The sequence below is a fragment of the Dasypus novemcinctus genome, chromosome 1 (genome assembly GCF_030445035.2).
Source record: "Dasypus novemcinctus isolate mDasNov1 chromosome 1, mDasNov1.1.hap2, whole genome shotgun sequence".
Lineage (NCBI taxonomy): Eukaryota > Metazoa > Chordata > Mammalia > Cingulata > Dasypodidae > Dasypus > Dasypus novemcinctus.
In genome coordinates, this window is record NC_080673.1 from 127,394,314 (window position 1) to 127,413,838 (window position 19,525).

General features: G+C 35.3%; 1 protein-coding gene across 3 annotated transcripts in view; it reads left to right on the forward strand.

Annotated features, from left to right (window-relative positions):
- CNOT6L (CCR4-NOT transcription complex subunit 6 like) overlaps nt 1-19,525 on the forward strand; it is a 118,662-nt gene that overhangs the window by 64,950 nt on the left and 34,187 nt on the right. For all 3 annotated transcript variants that reach the window (XM_058296548.2, XM_071215922.1, XM_058296547.1), the window contains exon 5: nt 1,832-1,921. In XM_058296548.2, coding sequence (XP_058152531.1) covers nt 1,832-1,921 — 90 coding nt within the window. The remainder of the gene's footprint in view (nt 1-1,831; nt 1,922-19,525) is intronic.

The window sequence follows — 19,525 nt, forward strand, 5'->3', positions numbered from 1 at the left end:
AAATGCAAATCAAAACTACAATGAAATATCGTCTTACATCTTTTAGATTGATAATTTAAAAAAATAAAACTGGAAGTGTTGGAGGGGATGTGGAGGAAAGGGAACCCTCTTCCATTGTTAGTAGAAACGTATAATGGTTCAGCCATTGTGGAGGACGGTTTTAAGGTTCCTCAGGAAGCTAACCAAAGAACTGCTATCTGAACCAGCAGTCCCACTGCTGGTTATATACCCAGAAGAATTGAAAGCAGAGAAGCAAACAGGTATCTGTTTACAAGTGTTCATTCCAACATAATTCACTGTTGCCGAAAGTTGGAAGCAACCCGTGTCCAACAGCAGATGAAGGGATAAGCAAATTGTGGTATATACAAACAATGGAATATTAGTTAGCTGTAAGAAGGAATGAAGTATTGACACACAGGACAACATGGATGGGTCTTGAAGACCTTTATGTTGATCAAGATCTTAGAGGGAAAGCCTTTATCATTTCACCACTGAATATGATATTAGCTGTGGATTGTTCATATTTACCCTTTATTGTGTTGAGGATGTTTCCTTCTATTTCTATCATATGAAGTGTGTTTATGCAATGGAACATTTATGTAATATAAAGCTTCTTTAAAAACCCTTGCATAAACTGCTATACATCCACTGTGGTGATTGTATCAGTTATTCATTTCTTGAGTTAGCTAGCTTTTGAAAGTCTGCAGTCTTTTTCTCTTCAAATAATACCTCTTCTCTCTATATTCTTTCTATAACTCCAATTTAATATATAGTAAGCTTTTCTACTCTTAATTTCCATATATTTTAGTGTCTCATGTATTCCATCTCTCAGTGATACATTTTGGATCATTTCTCTGGATATATTTCTTATGTAATCATCACCTAGATCAAGATATAGAGTATATCCATTACCCAGAAAGTTTCATTTTTCACTTTTGTGTCAGTGTAGAAAGTGCCAGCCAGATTTACAGATTAGTTGTATATTTTATACTTCATACAGCAGTATATGAGAATTCTACGTACTCCACACTCCTTGTAATGCTTGGTTGGTTAGTGTTTTCGGTTTTAGCCATTCTGGTGAGTAGGCGCTGTGTTGAAGTTTTTTTTAACTGTTTTAACCATTAAAACCTTCATTCTTGGAATTCCCCCCCTTAATAATTTCTAAATCTGCTTGATAGTCTACTCCTTATCTTTATGAATGCCTCCTTTATTTCTTAATAAAGGAAAAATCTATTCCTTAATACTTAGATATCCCTTATCACTGTAATAACAAAGATTTTATTTTCCTTATTTCCTTTCACTAATTCATTTGGTAACAGGTTTTCTTCTCACTTGAAATATCTTCTCTTTCCAATATGTAATATGAATATGCTAAGAGAATCATCTCTTCTCTGTGATATCATTCATTCTTTCTCTTATAGGGTGGTTTGCCTTTCAGGTAGAAACATGTCTGTAAATATAAATGTAGAAAATATAAGGGTTTCTTCAAGGAGCAGGTTGTGATATTCAGTTGAACCGATTGTGTGTGTGTGTGTGTGTGTGTGTGTGTATGAGAGAGAGAGAGAATAGGGTTTTTTTGATAAAATTTAAGCATAACTAGCTGTTTTTCTCTATTAGTATCTTAACAATTTCCTTAATTTATATAATTTCTTTAAATCTACATAATATGTAAATGTTATGTATTTTATAAAAATATATATATCCGTATATAATGTATTAAATACAGTGGGATTCTATTTAGAAAATTAAGATTTTAAGTTTTATAGTGTACATTTCTGTCATGTCTTACAGTTTTAAATCTTATAGTTTTTATTTTTGTCTTCTGTTTTAGGCAATCCTTTATCACAGGATATTCTGAATTTATACCAAGACCCAGATGGAACCAGAAAGCTACTGAACTTCATGCTTGACAATCTTGCAGGTAATTTTTAATGATAAAGCAGAAAACTTGACAGCTATTACTACCAATTTATATATCCCATATTGTTTAAGAACATCTGACTATTTATAAATGCTTGTAAGTTTGGAGTTTCTGCCATTACTATATCCCATGGTAGTAAGTCATTCTTATGTTTTCATATACTGAGTGTTTTCTATTTACCAAGAAATACATTTGCTTTATTTAATATTCTCTTGTTTAACCTTCCCAAGAACCTAGGAGGAGGTAAGTATTTCTACTCCCATTTTATAGATGCAAATTCTGAGATTCAGAGAGTAATTTATTCTAGTCTCACAGTTGATTAATTCCAAATCTGTGAAGCCAAGATTTTCTTGCTCTTAATCCCAAAGATAAATTATTAGTTTGAATTTGATGCAGATTACTTAGAGTGCACCCCTTTATACATTTTTTCAAGAATAAAAATAGTTTGATTGGGTATAATTATGCGATTTTTTATACTAAAATTATGGAATTTTTGGAAGCAGGATTTTAATTAAGAACACTAAATTAATCCGACAAATAGTTGTATTCCCATACTAGTTTTCTTATATAAGAAGGCTGTTAAGTATTTGACTTAGAACATGTTTTGCTTAAATACTAAAAATACTGGTAAAAGTATGGAGATAGTAGTAGTTTCAGATATTTTCCTTTGGATAATGTCTTTCTAAAATACAGAATCCAGAAACAGAGCTAGAGAAAACTAGGTTCAGAATAGAGGCCATTATCATAGTATTTTAGCTATAATCTTTCTAATTCTCTCCATTATATAAGTTAACCACATACATAATTTAAAAAATTATAAGGCCAATGATGTAAAACTGAAATAATATTTTTAAGTTAATTTTAATTTTGATCAATTATTAAAAATTATAAAATAGGGGAGCAGGTGTAACTCAGTGGTTGAGTGCTTGCTTCACATGTACGACGTTCCAAGTTCAATCCTCCGTACCACCTTTAAAACAAATTTTTTTTCTTTTAAAAGTTTAGTATTTTAATATTATTTTAAAAGTTGGCTAAAAAGAATAAAGGTTGGTAGAGAAATAGGCAAATGTTTTAGAGGTCCTTTTAGTAAAGGATTAGGAATATATGACAGTTAAATTGTATATATTAATATGTGTATTTTCCATCTTGCTTTAAAAATATGTTTCTCTTTTTACAAGTAGCTATTTGACCTAGTCATATGGCATATGTGTGTTATGTATGGGTTAGTTATCTTCCTATGCTTTAGCTACAAACCCTTTGATACATTTGCCAATCTCTTCTCCTATGCTATTGTTTACCTTTCACTCTCATAATTTGCCTTTTGACGAACAGAAAAACTTTAACATAGTTCAATTTATCTTCTTAGTTATGGTTAGTGCTTTTTGTGTCCTCTCAAAATTTTTCCCTTCTGATTGTTTTGGGTTTATTTTGCTCTTTTCTAGTTTCTTGGAGGTAGGAACTTATATTATTCATTCAGTCCCTGTCCTTTTTTAAAATGTAAGCATTTTGCACTAGTAAGTTCCTCTCTCAGTGTTACTTCGGGTATGTCCCAGAGTTTTTAATATGTTGTATTTTCACTTTCATTCTGTTTAATGTTAAATTCTTAAAACTTTCATTTGAGGCTTCATCTTTGACACATGGCTGATTTGGAAATACATTGTTTAATTTCCAAGTGTTATTGATTTTCCTATTTTCTGTCTGTTACTGATTTCTTGTTTGATTCCATTATGGTTGGAAACCATATTTTTTGTTATTTCAATTATTTAAAATTTGTTGAGGTTGTTATTATCCAGGATAGGGTCTACCTTTGTGAATATTCCATGGGTGCTTGAAAAGAATGTATAATTGCGGTTAATGAGTAGAAGTTTCTTTAGATTTAAATTAGTTCATATTGGTGATGGTGATATTCAGTTCTTCTATATCTTTGCTAATTTCTGATAGTTCTAGCAATTACTGATATTGGGGTATTGATATCCCCAACTGTAATTGTGGGTTTGTCTGCTTCTCCTTTCAGCTTTTGCCATTGTTTACTTCACAGATTTGAAGAAGCCACATTGTTTGGTTAAGGTCACTGTATCTTTTGGTTGATCAATTATTTCATCACTATGTATTGGTGCTCTTTGTCCACAGTAGTTTTCTTTCTTTGCTCTGATATTAATATAGCCACTCTGGCTTGCTTTTTTAAAAAAAATGTTAGCATGGTATGTATTCTTTTCCATCCTCTTACTTTCAGTGTATCTATATTGTTGTATTTGAAGTGAGTTTTTTATAAACAACATAAAGTTAGACTGTGTTTCGTGTTTTTCTATCCACTTTGCCACTGTCTGTTTTTTAATTTGTGTTATTTAGAACATTTCCATAATAGTAACTATTGATATGACAGAACGTAAATCTGCCATTTTTATTATTTTCTGTTTCTTCTGTGTGTGGTTCCTCTGTTTATCTTTTATTTGCTTCCTTTTGGTTTCTTCAACCGTTTTTTGGATTCCGTCTTGAATTTATGCTGTTTTGAATATATTGTTTTGTATCATTTTCCTGGTGTGTGCTCTAGATATTACAGTATGTTTTACCACTTCAAGTGAAATGTTGAAGACTTATTTCCACGTATGGTCCCTTCACAACCACATACCCCCCCACACACACATTTTAAAAATATAATTGTCTCTAGTATTTCGTCTACCTACTTAGGGTATCAACCGTCATATATGATTTAAGACGTTCATGGGGAGGATTATCTAGTATATCTCCCCCTGATTTAACCCATTCCATTATTCTTTCCTTTTTGGAAGTTCCAATTCTTCTCTTATGTACTTTCTGTTTAGAGAACTTCCTTTAGCCATAATGTAAGGACACATCTGCTATTGACAAAGCCTCTTAGTTTTTCTTTGTTGGAGACTGTCTATTTCTCCTTCATTTCTGAAGAGTTGACTGTTCTTTTCTTTCAGCACTTAAAAAATGGTGTACCACTTCCTTCTGACCTTCATGGTTTCAGACGAAAAACCCACTGTTATTTGAATTGGTATATGCGTCATTTGTTGTTTAGGATTTTCTCTGTCTTTATTTTTCAGAAGTTTAATTATGATATATTTTGGTGGGTATTTCTTTGGGCTTTTGCTGTTTGGAGTGCTTGCATTCTTGAATTTATAGGTTTGTATGTTTTGCCACATTTGGAAAATTTTCAGTTGTTATTCTTTTTCAGCACCACTACCTCTTCTCTTCTTCTGGGACTCTGATGTATGAATGTTAGATCTTTTGTTATAGTACCACAGGTTCCTGAGGCTCTCTTCATTTTTTCAGGCTATTTTCTCTTTGTTGTGCATGTTGAATAAATTCTAATGATTTGTTCTCACGTTTCCTGATTTTAGTTGTTTTTTTTTTAAGGGAAAGCATAATTACTTGTTGAAGTAATTTTATGAAGACTGCTCTAAAATCTCTTGTCAGATAATTCTTACATCTGATTCATCTGAGTGTTGGTATCTGTTGGGGTTTTCTCAATTAAGTTGTGATTTTTCTGCTTCTTGATATGACCAGTGATTTTTTATTATACCCTGTACATTTTGAATATTGTGTTAAGAGATTCTCGATCCTATTTAAATTCCTCTTTTAGTGGACAGTTGCCCTGTACATATTTAGGTTGTAGGTTTCGGTAGGCCTCCTGGGTTCAGCTGACACCACCACTATCAGCAAATCAGGCCCTCTGCTGCCAGCCAGTGAGATGTGTGGGATGGGTTGGCCCTCTTGGACACAGGCTGGAGCTACTGCCTTGGTTAGATGAGGCCACTGCTGCCACGAAGTATGGGTCTCCCCAGCTAGTTCCTACTGAGCCTTCTCCTCCTGGTCTCTTGGCCAGAAATCAGGGTTTCTTGTTTCATGTGTCCACATCCCCAATCTCCCCCCGCCCCCCAGCCTATTCCATGTGGCTGCAGATTGCAGGGCTCTCTAGTGCCTAGTGAGGTATGTATGGGAGATAAAAATCAAAGCAGGAGAATTTACCACAGTTTAATTTTTTTTAAGTCCTGATGTTCCTAGCCACTCTACTTACTCTTTCTGCCTTTCAGAGTCCTTTTGTAGTTAATTGTCTGTTGAATTATTTTTATTCAGTTGTATTTAGAGGGAAAGAGGAGAGAAAGTTGGTCTGTATCATCTTATCCCAGAAGTGAAAAACAGTTTCTCTGTATTTTAGAAGTGTCTCTTACAAGCAATGTAATTTTAAATGTCTAACAGTTTCTTTAACTGGAGTATTTTGCCCATAGTCATCTCATGAAATTATTGAAATACTTGAATTAAAATATACTAATTTACTTTTTGCACTCTGTCATTTCTGTTCAAGATTCATTTTTCTCTTCTTTATTGCCTTTCCTTTGGATTTGGGTTTTTTGCTATTTCAGTTTCCCCCTTTATTACCTTCATAATTCTATCTTTTATTCTACTAATAGTTACCCTAGAGATTACAATATTCGTTCTTGATATATGAAAGTCTAATGCAAATTAGTACTTTTACCTCTTTCAGGACAATGTAAAACTTAAAACACTTAACTCACCTTCTTTCTAATTTATAAATACTGCTATGTCATATATTTTAATTATATGTATCATTTAAAACACATGAATATTGATTTATAAAATTAACTTTTATTTAGATTTTCTACATGTTTACCATTTTGTTGCTCTTCATGACTGTTCACATTCCAGAGCTTCCATCTGGAATCAGTTTTCTTCTACCTGGAGAATACCCTTTAGTAATTCTGTTTGTGCCATTCTTCGCTTGTCTGCAAACATATTTATTTCACATTCATTTTTGATAAGTTCTCTGGGTATAGAATTTTAGATTGGTACTTGTTTTCTTTCAGCACCTTGAAGATAACATTCTATTTTCTTCTGCCTTCTACTGTTCTTCTGAAAGTCAGATATTAGTAGTATTGTTTCTTTGAAAAGCTCTGACCTTGTCATTGCTGTGTGACCTTGAAACAGGATCTAGATTAGAGTTAAGTGAGTGAGGCGCTTGCCTCAGTTGAAAAATTTAAAGATTCACCAAAAAACTCAATAATCAAGGTAAATAATATTGTAATACCATATTTTAAAAAATCAATTTGATAAACTATGGATTAGGGTGAGGTAGGTACAGGGTTGATTGAGCCCTGTCTTATTTAAATTTTTCATCATGAATTTTTTGGCATTAACTTCATTTTTAAAATATTGCATTGAAAAATTATTTTATCACAATTACTGAGTTTTTTGGCATCTCCTTACATTTTGTGTCCAAGGCAAGTACCTCATTTTTGCCTCACTGAAGGTCCAGTTTGAACAAATTAAACTTTGTAATCCTTCACATTTATTCTGCAAAATGAAGATAATGGTAGTTTAAACCTCATAGGATTTTTTAATGAAATTGCTTAATTTTAGCTTTAATTGATATAAAACAGTTTTCTTTATCATATTTGTTGCTTCCTTCAATTTTTTTCCTCTTTCTGCATTGAAGATTTTTTACTTTTTCTTTTGGTTTACCATTTCATGCCCATGCATGATTTTCTTTGTTTTTATCATGTTTGCCTGAGTTGCTTCTACATAGTGTTGGTCAGTTTTGGTAAATTCCTCCATCATTTCTTCAAATATGTCTTCTTTTTTTTTCTTTTTTGAGACATTTGTTAAATTTTTGATTGATCTTTTCACTATATCTCCTATGTGTCTTTTTTTTTGTATTTTCTCTAAGTTAGAAAATATACAGGATGAAGCAGGTCACCCATTTTCTCTTCAGCTGAGTGTAATCTGTTAAATTCATCTCCTGGTTTTTTTTTTTTTAATTTAATTTTATTCATTTAAAAAAATATATTACATTAAAAAAATATGAGGTCCCCATTCACCCCCACCTCCCCCACCCCACCACTCCCCCCACAGTAACACTCTCCCCCATCATCATGACACATCCATTGCATCTGGTGAGTACATCTCTGGGCATCACTGCACCCCATGGCCTATGGTCCACACCATAGCCCACACTCTCCCACGTTCCATCCAGTGGGCCATGGGAGGACATAGAATGTCCAGCAATTGTCCCTGCAGCACCACTCAGGACAACTCCAAGTCCTGAAAATGCATCCACATCTCATCTCTTCCTCCCATTCCCCACCCCCAGCAACTACCATGGCCACTTTTTCCACACCAGTGCCACATTTTCTCAATTATTAACCACAATAGTTCATGAATAGAATATCATTAAGTCCGCTCTATCCCTTACTGTATTCCTCCTTCCTGTGGGCCTTGGCTTGGTTGTGTCCATTCCACATCTATGTCAAGAGGGGGCTTAGATTCCACATGGATACTGGATGCAATTCTGCTTTCAGTTGTAAGCACTCTAGGCTCCATGGTGTGGTGGTTGACATTCTTCAACTCCATGTTAGCTGAGTGGGGTAAGTCCAATAAATCAGAGTGTAGGAGCTAAAGTCTTTTGAGGCTCAGGGCCTGATTTCTTAATTTCACTTATTGTATTTTTCAGTATTAGAATTTAAGTTCATTTTTCATTTTTCAGTTATCTTTGGATTCTTAATCTTGTCTTTTCTTACCTTAGTTTTTGTTTAAAACAACATTTTCTGGACCCACTAGAGTTCTCTTTCTTTGTTGTTGTTGCATTTCTTCATTTTCAATGGATAATGTTTTCTTCTCATGCATTTGGGCTTTTTATTTTTTCCTTTCCTTTTTGGTTTTGTTTACTTTTAATTTTTTTTTTTTATTAGAGAAATTGTGAGTTTACAAAACAATCATGCCTACTATTCAGGGTTCCTATACATTGAGCCAGGTCCAACATCTTACATTGTTATAACACATTTGTTACAATTGATGAAAGAGTGTTGTCATAATATTACTGCTATCTATAGTCTGTAGTGTACAGTTGGTGTATTTTTCTATTATCCTATTATTAACACCATGTATTAGTCTTGTATATTATAGTTCATGAGAAAATGTTCTCATATATGTACTATTAACCCCAGTCCATTATTCACCATGGGGTTTAATGTGTTATACAGCCTCCTGCCTTGAACAATCGACCCAAAGTGTATTCTCAGATGCTCTGTTTCATCAGAGTTGTGCTGTCATCAGCTCAGTCCATTTCAGAATGTTTTATTACTCCAAAAGGAAAAATCCCATTCCCCCCCTCATAAACCCCCATATTTTCTCACTTTGAGTTGCTTGTCTTTTCATTTTTTTGTGACAAAATCTTTTGATGTGCAAAAGCTTTTTTTTTATTTTGAGGAGACCTCATTTATCTATTTTTTTCTTTCATTTCTTGTGCTTTGGGTGTAAAGTCTAAGAAACCTTTATTCCTTAATGCAGGATCCTTAAGATGCTTCCCTATGTTTTCTTCTAGGGTTTTATAGTACTGGTTCTTCTTTTTAGGTCTTTGATCCATTTTGTGTTAATTTTTGTATTGTAGGGGGAGATGGGTCCTCTTTCATTCTTTTGCATATAGATATCCAATTTCTCAGTTCCATTTGTTGAAGAGACTATTCTTTCCCAATTGAATGGATTTGGCAGCCTTGTCAAAAATCAGTTGGGCATAGATGTGAGGACCTACTTCTCAACTCTCAGTTTGATTCCATTGGTTGATATGTCTATCGTGGTGCCAGTAACATGCTCTTTTGAGCACTGTAGCTTTGTAATATGCTTTTCTTAATAAATCATAGGAGAAGAATCACTTGATCATCTCATTTGATGCAGAAAGGGCATTTGACAAAATACAGCACCGTTTCTTAATAAAAAATACACTGAAAGATAGAAATAGAAGGAAACTTTCTCAACCTGATAAAGGGCATATGTGAAAAACCCACAGCTAATATTGTATTCAATAGTGAAATACTGAAAGCTTCCTCACTGAGATCGGTAATAAGACAGGATATCTATTGTGACTACTGTTATTCAGTATTGTGCTAGATGTTCTAGTAGAGCAACTAGGAAAGTAAAAGAAATATAAGGCAAACAAATTGGAAAAAATGGAATAAAACTTTCACTATTCACAGATGACATGATCCTATATCTAGAAAATCCTGAAATCTAGAGAAAGCTCCTAGAGCTAATAACATGCGAAATCAGTAGTGTTTCTATACACAAGTAATGTGCAATCTGAGGGGGAAATCAGAGGGAAAAAAATCCATTTACAATAGCAAATAAAGAATCAGATATTTAGAATACACTTAACCAATGACATAAAAGATCTGTATCCAGAAAAGTACGATACATTGCTAAAAGAAACCAAAGAAGACCTAAATAAAGGGGAGGACATTCCATGTTCATGGATTGGAAGACTAAGTTTTGTTTAGATGTCAATTTTACCCAAATTGATGTACAGATTTAATGTAATTCCAATAAGCATTTAACTGCTTACTTTACAGAAATAGAAAAGCCAAATTTCAAATTTATCTGGAAGGGTAAGGAGTGCCAAATGGCCAAAAAACATCTTGGAAAAAGGACAAGTTGGAGGACTCTGACTTCTGACTTTAAATCATATTACAAACTACAGTGGTAAAATCAGCATTAGTAGTGGCATAAAACATGTTGATCAATGAAATTGAATTGAGAGTTCAGAATAGATCCTCACATTTATGGTCAAGTGATTTTTGACAAGGCTGTCAATTCCACTCAGGTGGGACAGAGCAGTCTCTTCAACAAATGGTGCTGGGAGAGCTGAATATTATCCATTTCCAAAAGTAAGATAACTATTGTCTCACAAATTATACAATAATTAACTCTAAATGGAATCAAAGACCTATATGTAAAAGCTACAATCATAAAACTTCTAGAAGAAAATATAGGGAAACATCTTAAAGATGTTTTGGTAGGAGGTGGTTTCTTAAATCTTATAAACAATGAAACAAGTAATAGATAAATGGGACCTCCTCAATATTAAATATTTTTGTGCTTCAAATGACTTTGTGAAGAAATTGAAAAGGCAGCCTCCTCAATGAGGGAAAATACTTGGAAACCACTCACTCAATAAGCATTTATTTATTTATTTATTTTTAAAGGTTTATTTTTAAAATGTATTTCTCCTCCCCCCCCCCCAAGTTGTCTGCTCTCTGTGTCCATTCGCTGTGTGTTCTTCTGTGACCGCTTCTATCCTTATCAGCGGCACCAGAAATCTGTGTCTCTTTTTGTTGCATCATCTTGTTGTGTCAGCTTTCTGTGTGCACGGTGCCATTCCTGGGCAGGCTGCACTTTCTTTCGCGCTGGGCTGCTTTCCTTGCAGGGTGCAGTCCTTGCGCGTGGGGTTACCCTACATGGGGGACACCCCTGCATAGCATGGCACTCCTTGCGCGCATCAGCACTGTGCATGGGCTAGCTCCACATGGGTCAAGGAGGCCCGGGGTTTGAACTGTGAACGTCCCATGTGGTAGGCAGACGCCCTATCCATTGGGCCAAGTCCTCTTCCCCTCTCAATAAGCATTTAATTTCCAGGATATATTAAGAGATCATACAACTCAATGATAAAAAAACAAACAACCCAATTAAAAAATGGGCAGAACCAGCAAGATAGTGGCAGAGTAAGGAGCTCCTAGAGTCAGCCAGTGCTACAGAGCAGTTAATAATCACCCAGAACTATCTAAAGCACCTTTTGGGGGGCTCTAGACGACCAAAAGAGCATTCTGCAACATCCTTGAAAGAATGGAAGGAGGAAACTGCCCATCTGCAGAGAAGACTCATAAGTAGAGCGCTCCATGCCACGGAGGCTGGTTCCCATCCCCCACTGGTGGCACAAGCCGCCTAGGGAGCTATTTTGTGGCTGGAATTGGAAGCTCCCCTTCCCCAAAACGGGGAGGAAGAGATGGTTGGGCACCAACTTCAGCTACAATTAGTGGATTCGGTAGGCCAAAGAATAACTAAAATTTGAACATGTCCAAGTTAGAAAGAGAATGATAGCTGTCATCTTAACTCAGCCCCTGGCATGAGGGGAAGTGGGGTGGGCTGAAAATCACAGTGCTGGTAGGAACTAGCTTCTTTCCATCCAGATCAGATTGCATCTCTACCTAAACCCCATCCCACCTCCTTCAGGGACCTGTGTTAGCCTCTTTGGAAAAAGACAGGCCATGCCACGGAGCTATTCTGTGACTGGAATTGGAAACTCCATTTCCTTAAAACGGGAGGAAGAGATGGTTGGCCACCAACTTCACCTACTGATCAGTAAATTTGACTGGCTAAAGTATAACCCTAAGAACAGCTAAAGTACCTATCCAAGTTGGAAAGAAGCTGGTAGCTGCCATTTTGACTCTGACCCTAGCATGAGGGGAAGCCGAGCTGACTGAAAATCACAGTGATGGTAGGGACCAGCTTCTTTCACCCAGATCGGCCTGCAGCCCTAGCCTGGGCTTCAGCCCCACCTCTAGTAGGGAGGAAGCTGGCAGGCCCTGCACCAGCCTCTCTGGGTAACTTGAGGTACACTTGGCTGGCACAGGTGAAGGGCTGGATACTGGGGCAACTGCAGTCATTTTGGACCCACATGACATACATTGCTGTCCACAACTGACCTCCATCCCCATGCCAGGAGAAATGGATGTGAAGCTTCATCAATCTCTCTGGGGAATTACAGTCTAGGCCTGCACAAACTGGATTATTAAACGTGGCTATGGCTCTGTCCCTTCCCCTGGCAAAGGAGAAAGTTGGGAGAAGCTTCTTTGGTCCCAGGGGCAGTGAGGGCAGCTTGAGCCTCTACAGCTTGCAGCACCAATTACATCGTTGGCTCCTACTACACAATCAGCAAGGGAGAAAGGGCAAGAAAGCCCTAAATTAAAGAGAGAAACTGCACCCAGAAAAATACATCTATTAAGCCAGATGCCAAGACACCAACAAAAAATTACAATCTACACCAAGAAACAGAAATATATGACCCACTTAAAGGAACAAGATAAGCCTCCAGATGATATAACAGAGTTGAGACAAAATAATAGATGTTTAAACAAATCTCCTTAATAAAGTCAATGAGATGGGTAAAGAGATTAAACATATTAAGACAGTGGATGAGCACAAAGAAGAAGTTGAAAGCGTACATAGAAAAATAGCAGATCTTACAGGAATGAAAGGTGCAATAAATGAAATTGAAAGTATACTGGAATCATATAATAGCAGATTTGAGGAAGCAGAAGAAAGGACTGGTGAGCTTGAAGAGATGGCCTCTGAAAGCGAACATCCAATAGAGAACAGATGAAGAAAAGAATGAAAAAAATTGAGCAAGGTCTCAGGAAACTAAACAACATCAAGAGACGTGTAAACATACATGTCATGGGTGTCCCAGAAGGAGAAGAGAAGGGAAAAGGGTTAGAAGGCATATTTGAAGAAATAATGGTAGAAATTTTCCCAACCCTATTGAAGGACATAGAGATCCATTGCCAAGAAGAACAATATTCTCCCATCCAAATAAATCCGAGGAGACCATCTCCAAGACACATACTAATCAGAATGTCAAATGCCAAAGACAGAGAATTCTGAGAGCAGCAAGAGAAAAGCAATGCCTAACATATAAGGGATACTCAATAAGATTAAGTGCTGATTTCTCATCAGAAACCATGGAGGCAAGAAGACAGTGGTATGATATAAGATACTGCAAGAGAAAAATTTCCAGCCAATAATCTTATATCCATCAAGATTGTCTTTCAAAAGTGAGGGCAAATTTAAAATATTCACAGATAAACAGAAACTGAGAGTTTGTAACCAAGAGACCAGTTTTGCAGGAAATACTAAAGATGTCCTACAGTCTGAGAAGACAAGACAGGAGGGAGAGGCTTGGAAGAGAGTGTAGAAATGAAAATTGTATCGATAAAAGTAACTAAAAGTGTCAAAAGAGTGTAAAAATAAAATATGACAGAGAAAGCCCAGATATTTAGGAATAAACCTAACCAACGCTGTAAAGCACTTATATTCAGAAAATTACAACTCATTGTTAAAAGAAATTAAAAATACTTAAATGACTGGGAAAACATTCTGTGCTTACAGATTGGAAGACGTGAATTCTACTCAAATTGATATATAGATTCAATTCATTCCTGATAAAATTCTACCAGCATTTTACAAATAAAAATGGAAAACATGATTATCAAATTTATTTGGAAGGGTAAGGGGTCCTGAATAGCCAGAAACATCTTAAAAAGGAGAAGCAAAGTTGGAGGACTCTTACTTCCGTACTTTAAATCATATTACCTAGCTATAGTTGTAAAAACAGCTATGGTATTGTCATAAAGACAGGCACATAGACCAGTGGAACCAAATTGATGGTTCAGAAACAGACCCTCACATCTATGATGTAGAGATTTTTGACAAGCTTGTCAGACTCACTCAGCTTGGGCAGAACAGTTCATTCAACAGATGGTGCTGAGAAAACTGAATATCCGTAGCCAAAAGATGGAAAGAGGATCCCTACCTCACACCTTATATAAAAATTAACTCAAAATGGATCAAAAAACCTAAATATAAAAGCAGGAACAATAAAGCTTCTAGAAGAAAATGTAGGAAAATATCTTCAAGACCTGGTGGTAGGTGGCCGATTCTTAAAGGAGATAAGAGGAGGACTGAGATGGATTACTGATGTTTAATATATGTAGAAGTTTTAGTTAACTTTACTGTAAAAGTGTGGAAATGGATAGAGTTGATTGTAACACATTATAGTGAATAACAGCTGGTTTATAGTAATAAAGGGGAATGTGGCTGAAAAAGGTAGTCTAGGGATGTAAATGCCAATTGAAAGAAAGCTAGAGAATAATCTAGGGACTGAATAACAGTAAACCCAGAGGTGGATGAGAAATGTGGTTGATGGTACAGGTGCAAGAGTGTCCTTTGTGAGCTAGAGGAGATGTACATCACTATTGCAGGGTGGTGTGAATGTGGAGAAGCATGGGAAAAATAAAACTCGAGTGACCTATGGACTGTGGTTAACAGTAATAATGTAATACTCTTGCATCTATACCAAAGATGTACTGTGTTGATAATGTGTGAGTGTGGAAAAAGTGTACAAAATGTACACTATGGACCTGGTAATAGTCTGATGATATTATCTCATAATCTGTAACAAATGTTCCACCACAGTTTGGTGTGTTGTTAGAGGGGTTTTGCATGGGAATTCTGCATGTGTGCATGACTGTTTTGTAAGTTTACAACCTCTGTCATAAAAATATATTTAACAAATAATAATAGTTTGGGTTGGAGAAAAATACAACAAATGTAAGTAAGGACTATAGTTAGTAGTAAGAGTTGTCTGACAATATTTTTTCATAATTTGTAACAAACGTCTCACAACAATGCAAGGTGTTAGTGGCAGGTTGATGTGTGGGACCCTGTATGATGTTAGGCTTGTTTGCTTTTGCTTCGGAAGTTCACAGCTTTTACTATACACTTATTGTTTATGTATGTTCATGTATAAATGATATAATAATAACAGGCTGGGTTTGGGAAAAAATATACCAAATGTAAGATACTTTAGTTAGTAGTAATATTTTGAGGATGCTCTTTAATTATAAGTAAAAAATGTTTCACTACAATGCAAGATATTGGTGGTAGGGTGAGGTATGAGAACCCTGTATGATGTTATGTTATTTGTTTTGTAAGTTCACAACTATTACTCTATACTTATTGTTTACATATTTGTATGAGTGATACACTTCAGTAAATTTTTTTTTAAAAGGCGTAAGACTTGAACAGACATTTTTTCACAGAGGAAATATAAATGGCTAAAAAGCACCTGAAAAGAGCTTCAGCATCACTAGTTATTAAGGAAATGCAAGTCAAAACACAAATGAGATTTCTCACACCTTATAGAATGGTCACTATAACAAAACAGAAAACTACAAGTGTTGGCGAGGATGTAGAGAAATAGGTACACTCCTTCCCTCTTGTGGGAATATATTATAAAATAGTGCAGCCAATGTGGAAGACAACTTTGTAGTTCCTCAGGAAGCTAAATATAGAACTGCTGTATGATCTGGCAATCCCAGTGCTAGGCATATATTTAGAAGAAATGAACGCAGGAATGCAAACTGACATTTGCATACCAATGATCATAGCTGCATTATTCACAATTTCTAAAAGATGGATGCAACCCACGTGTCCAACCCATGAATGAATAAACAACATATTGTATATACATATGATGGAATATTATTCAGCATAAGAAGAAATGAAGTGGGGATGTATATGACAACATTGATGAACCTTGAGGACATATGGTGAGTGTAGTAAGCTAGACAGAAAAGGGCAAATAGTGTTTAGTCCCACTAATATAAACTAATTGCAATCAGTAAACTCATAGAGTTAAAATCTAGAGGATAGGTTACCAGGAGATAGAATGAAGGTTGAGAAGGAGGAGTTGATGCTTAATGTCTGAGAAGTTTTAGTAAGGTTGATTGTAAATGTTTGCAAATGGATGTGATTGTAAACATGATAATGAGTGTAGTAGCACTAAATTATAGATGTGGTCATGGCTGAAAGGGAGAAGTCTAGAGTCATAAATGTTAATAGAAGGAAAGCTAGAGGATAAACTTCAGACATTATAACATAGTGAACCTGGTGGTGAATGACATTATAAGAATGTCTTCCATGAACTAGAACAAACATATGTCACTGTTACAGTGTTAATAATATGGTATTATATGGGAAAAATACAAGTAAGACTACAGTTAAATGTAATATAATTTTTTTCATCAGTTGCAACAAAGGTATTTTATCAATGCTAAGGGTCAATAATAGGGAGTATAAAGGGGTATGGGAGTTTTCTTTTTGAAGTAGTGAAAATGTTCTAAAATTGACTGGTGATGACTAGTTTCTGAGTACCATTGAGTGTACACTTTGGATGGACTGTGAAAAATATGAGATTATAACACAGTGAACCCTGTTCTGGATGATGGACAGTGGTTAACAGTAAAATATAGAAATGTTCTTTATGAATTATAACAAAGGTACAGTACTATTACAAGGTGTTAATAATAGGGTCGTATATGGGGAAAACATACCTAATATAAACTGGACTTAGTTAATAGTAATGCTTTAATATTCTTTAATCTAGTGTAACAAAGGTACCACATCTGTGCAAAGTGTCAACAACAGAATGAGTAGTGTATTTTTTACATGCTTTTTTGTAAACCTACACGTTTTCTATTTAAAAATATCAATAATAACATTAAGCTAAGTGAAAAAAAGAAAATATTGCATAATATATTATTCTATTTATATAAAATTTAAATATAAATAAATTTTTAAAGTTGGAACTAGATTAGGAGCTATGTAGGTGAAAGAGCGGGATTGAGAGCTGACTGCTAAGGTGTGGTTTTTATATTTGAATAATGAAAATGTTCTAAAATTGATTGTGGAGATGAATGCATAATGCTGTTATACTAAAAGCCATTGATTGTACACATTTAATGGATTGTGAGTTATTTGAATATATCTTAATAAAACTGATTTCATTAAAAAAATCAGTTGGGCATAGATAATGAGGGTCTATTTCTGAACTCTCATTGATTCCATTGGTCAGTATATCTGTGTGCTAGTGCCATGCTGTTTTGACTACTGTAGCTTTGTAATACGGATTAAAGTTAGGAAGTGTGAGTCCTTCAACTTCATTTGTCTTTGTCAAATGTTTTTGGCTATTTTGGGCCCCTTACCCTTCCAAATAAATTTGTTAATTACGTTTCCCATTTCTGCAAAGTAGGTTGTTGAAATTTTGATTGGGATTGTGTTGAATCTTTAAATAATTTTCACTAAATTGACATCTTATTGACACCTTCCAATTCATAAACACAAAACATCCTTCCATTTATTTATGTTTTCTTTGATTTCTTTTAGCAATGTTTTGTAGTTTTCTGTTAAGTCCTTTACAACCCTTTAAAAATTTATTCCTAGATATATGACTCTTTTATTTGCTATAATAAATGGACTTTTTTTCTTGATTTCCTTCTCAGTTTGCTCATTACTAGTCTTTTGAAATGTGTGTTGTAGGTTTTTCAGGGTTTTCTCTCTATAGGATCATGTCACCTGCAAAAGAGAAAGTTTTACTTCCTCTTTTCCAATTTGGATGCCTTTTGTTTCTTTTTCTTGTCTAACTACTTTGGCTAGAACTTGTAGTACACTGTTGAATAACAGTGGCGACAGTGGGCTTACTTGCCTTGTTCCAGATCTTAGAGGAAAAGCTTTCATTCTTTTACCATTAAGAGATTAGCAGTGGACTTTTCACATATGCCCTTTATCATGTTGAGGAAGTTTTGTTTTTTCCTATTTTTCGAAGTGTTTTTACAAGATAGGGTGCTGAATTGATGTAGAATTCTTTTCTGCATCAATTGAGATGATCATGTGGTTTTTATTTGTTTAGTTAATGTGGTTTGTTACATTAAATTGATTTTATTTTGTTGAACCATCCTTGCATACCTGGGATGAAATCCACTTGCTCATGGTGGATAATTCTTTCTAATGTGGTTTTGGATTCAATTTACAAGTATTTATAACAGCTTTTGACCTACTCTCTTTTGTCCAATATTAGTTTAGGTACCCCAGCTCTTTTGTGGGTACTATTTGCATGGAATATCTTTTTCCAACCTTTTTGTGTTTTGGGGACTAAGATGAGTCTCTTGTAAACATATTGTTGGATCGTGGTTTTTTATCCATTTCGCCAACTTGTGTCTTTTGATTGGCAAGTTTAATCCATTTACATTCAGTGTTATTACTGCAAAGGCAGTAGTACTTCAGCCATTTTATCTTTTGGTTTTTGTATGTCATATCTTTTTTTGTTTCTGGTTTCCTTTACTGCAACCTCCTTTTATGTATAGTTGATTTTTTTTTTTTAAGATTTTATTTATTTCTCTCCCCTTTCCTGCTGTTGTCTGCTCTCTGTGTCTATTTGCTGTGTGTTCTTCTGTGTCCGCTTACATTCTTGTCAGGCGGCACTGGAAATCTGTGTCTCTTTTTGTTGTGTCATCTTGCTGTGTCAGCTCTCTGTGTGTGTAGAACAACTCCTGGGTGGGTTGCGCTTTTTTTGCATGGGGCGCCTCTCCTTGCGGGGTGCACTCCTTGTGTGTGGGGCACCCCTACATGGGGGACAACTCTGCATAGCACAGCACTCCTTGTGCACAGCAGCACTGTGCATGGGCCAGCTCACCACATGGGCCAGGAGGCCCTGGGTATCGAACCCTGGACCTTCCCTATGGTAGGCAGACACTCTATCAGTTCAGCCATATCTACTGCCTATATAGTTCATCTTTTGTGATGTACCTGACTGATCCCTTTCTCATTTCTGTTTCTGTATAGTATTAAAATACATTCTTTGTAGTTACTCCGTGGTTTCTATTACACAACCGACATCTATAACCTATTAATTTGAAAATATACCATATACCTTTAATAGCATACACGTTCCCCTATTCCCATATACTGTTTTTCCTGTTTATGTTGTTTTTGTTCCACTTTAGCATTTTATATCGTGCATGTCCATTATTGGGAAATACGTCTTTTTCTTGCTCAATTGTAGCCTCTTACAGGAATTAAAGTATAGAGTTGCATATTGAGGATACAGTACAATTGGGTTTTGCATTTACTTTTTATGTTATCCTGACTGATAATCTTCTTTCCTCACCCTTCTGTAAG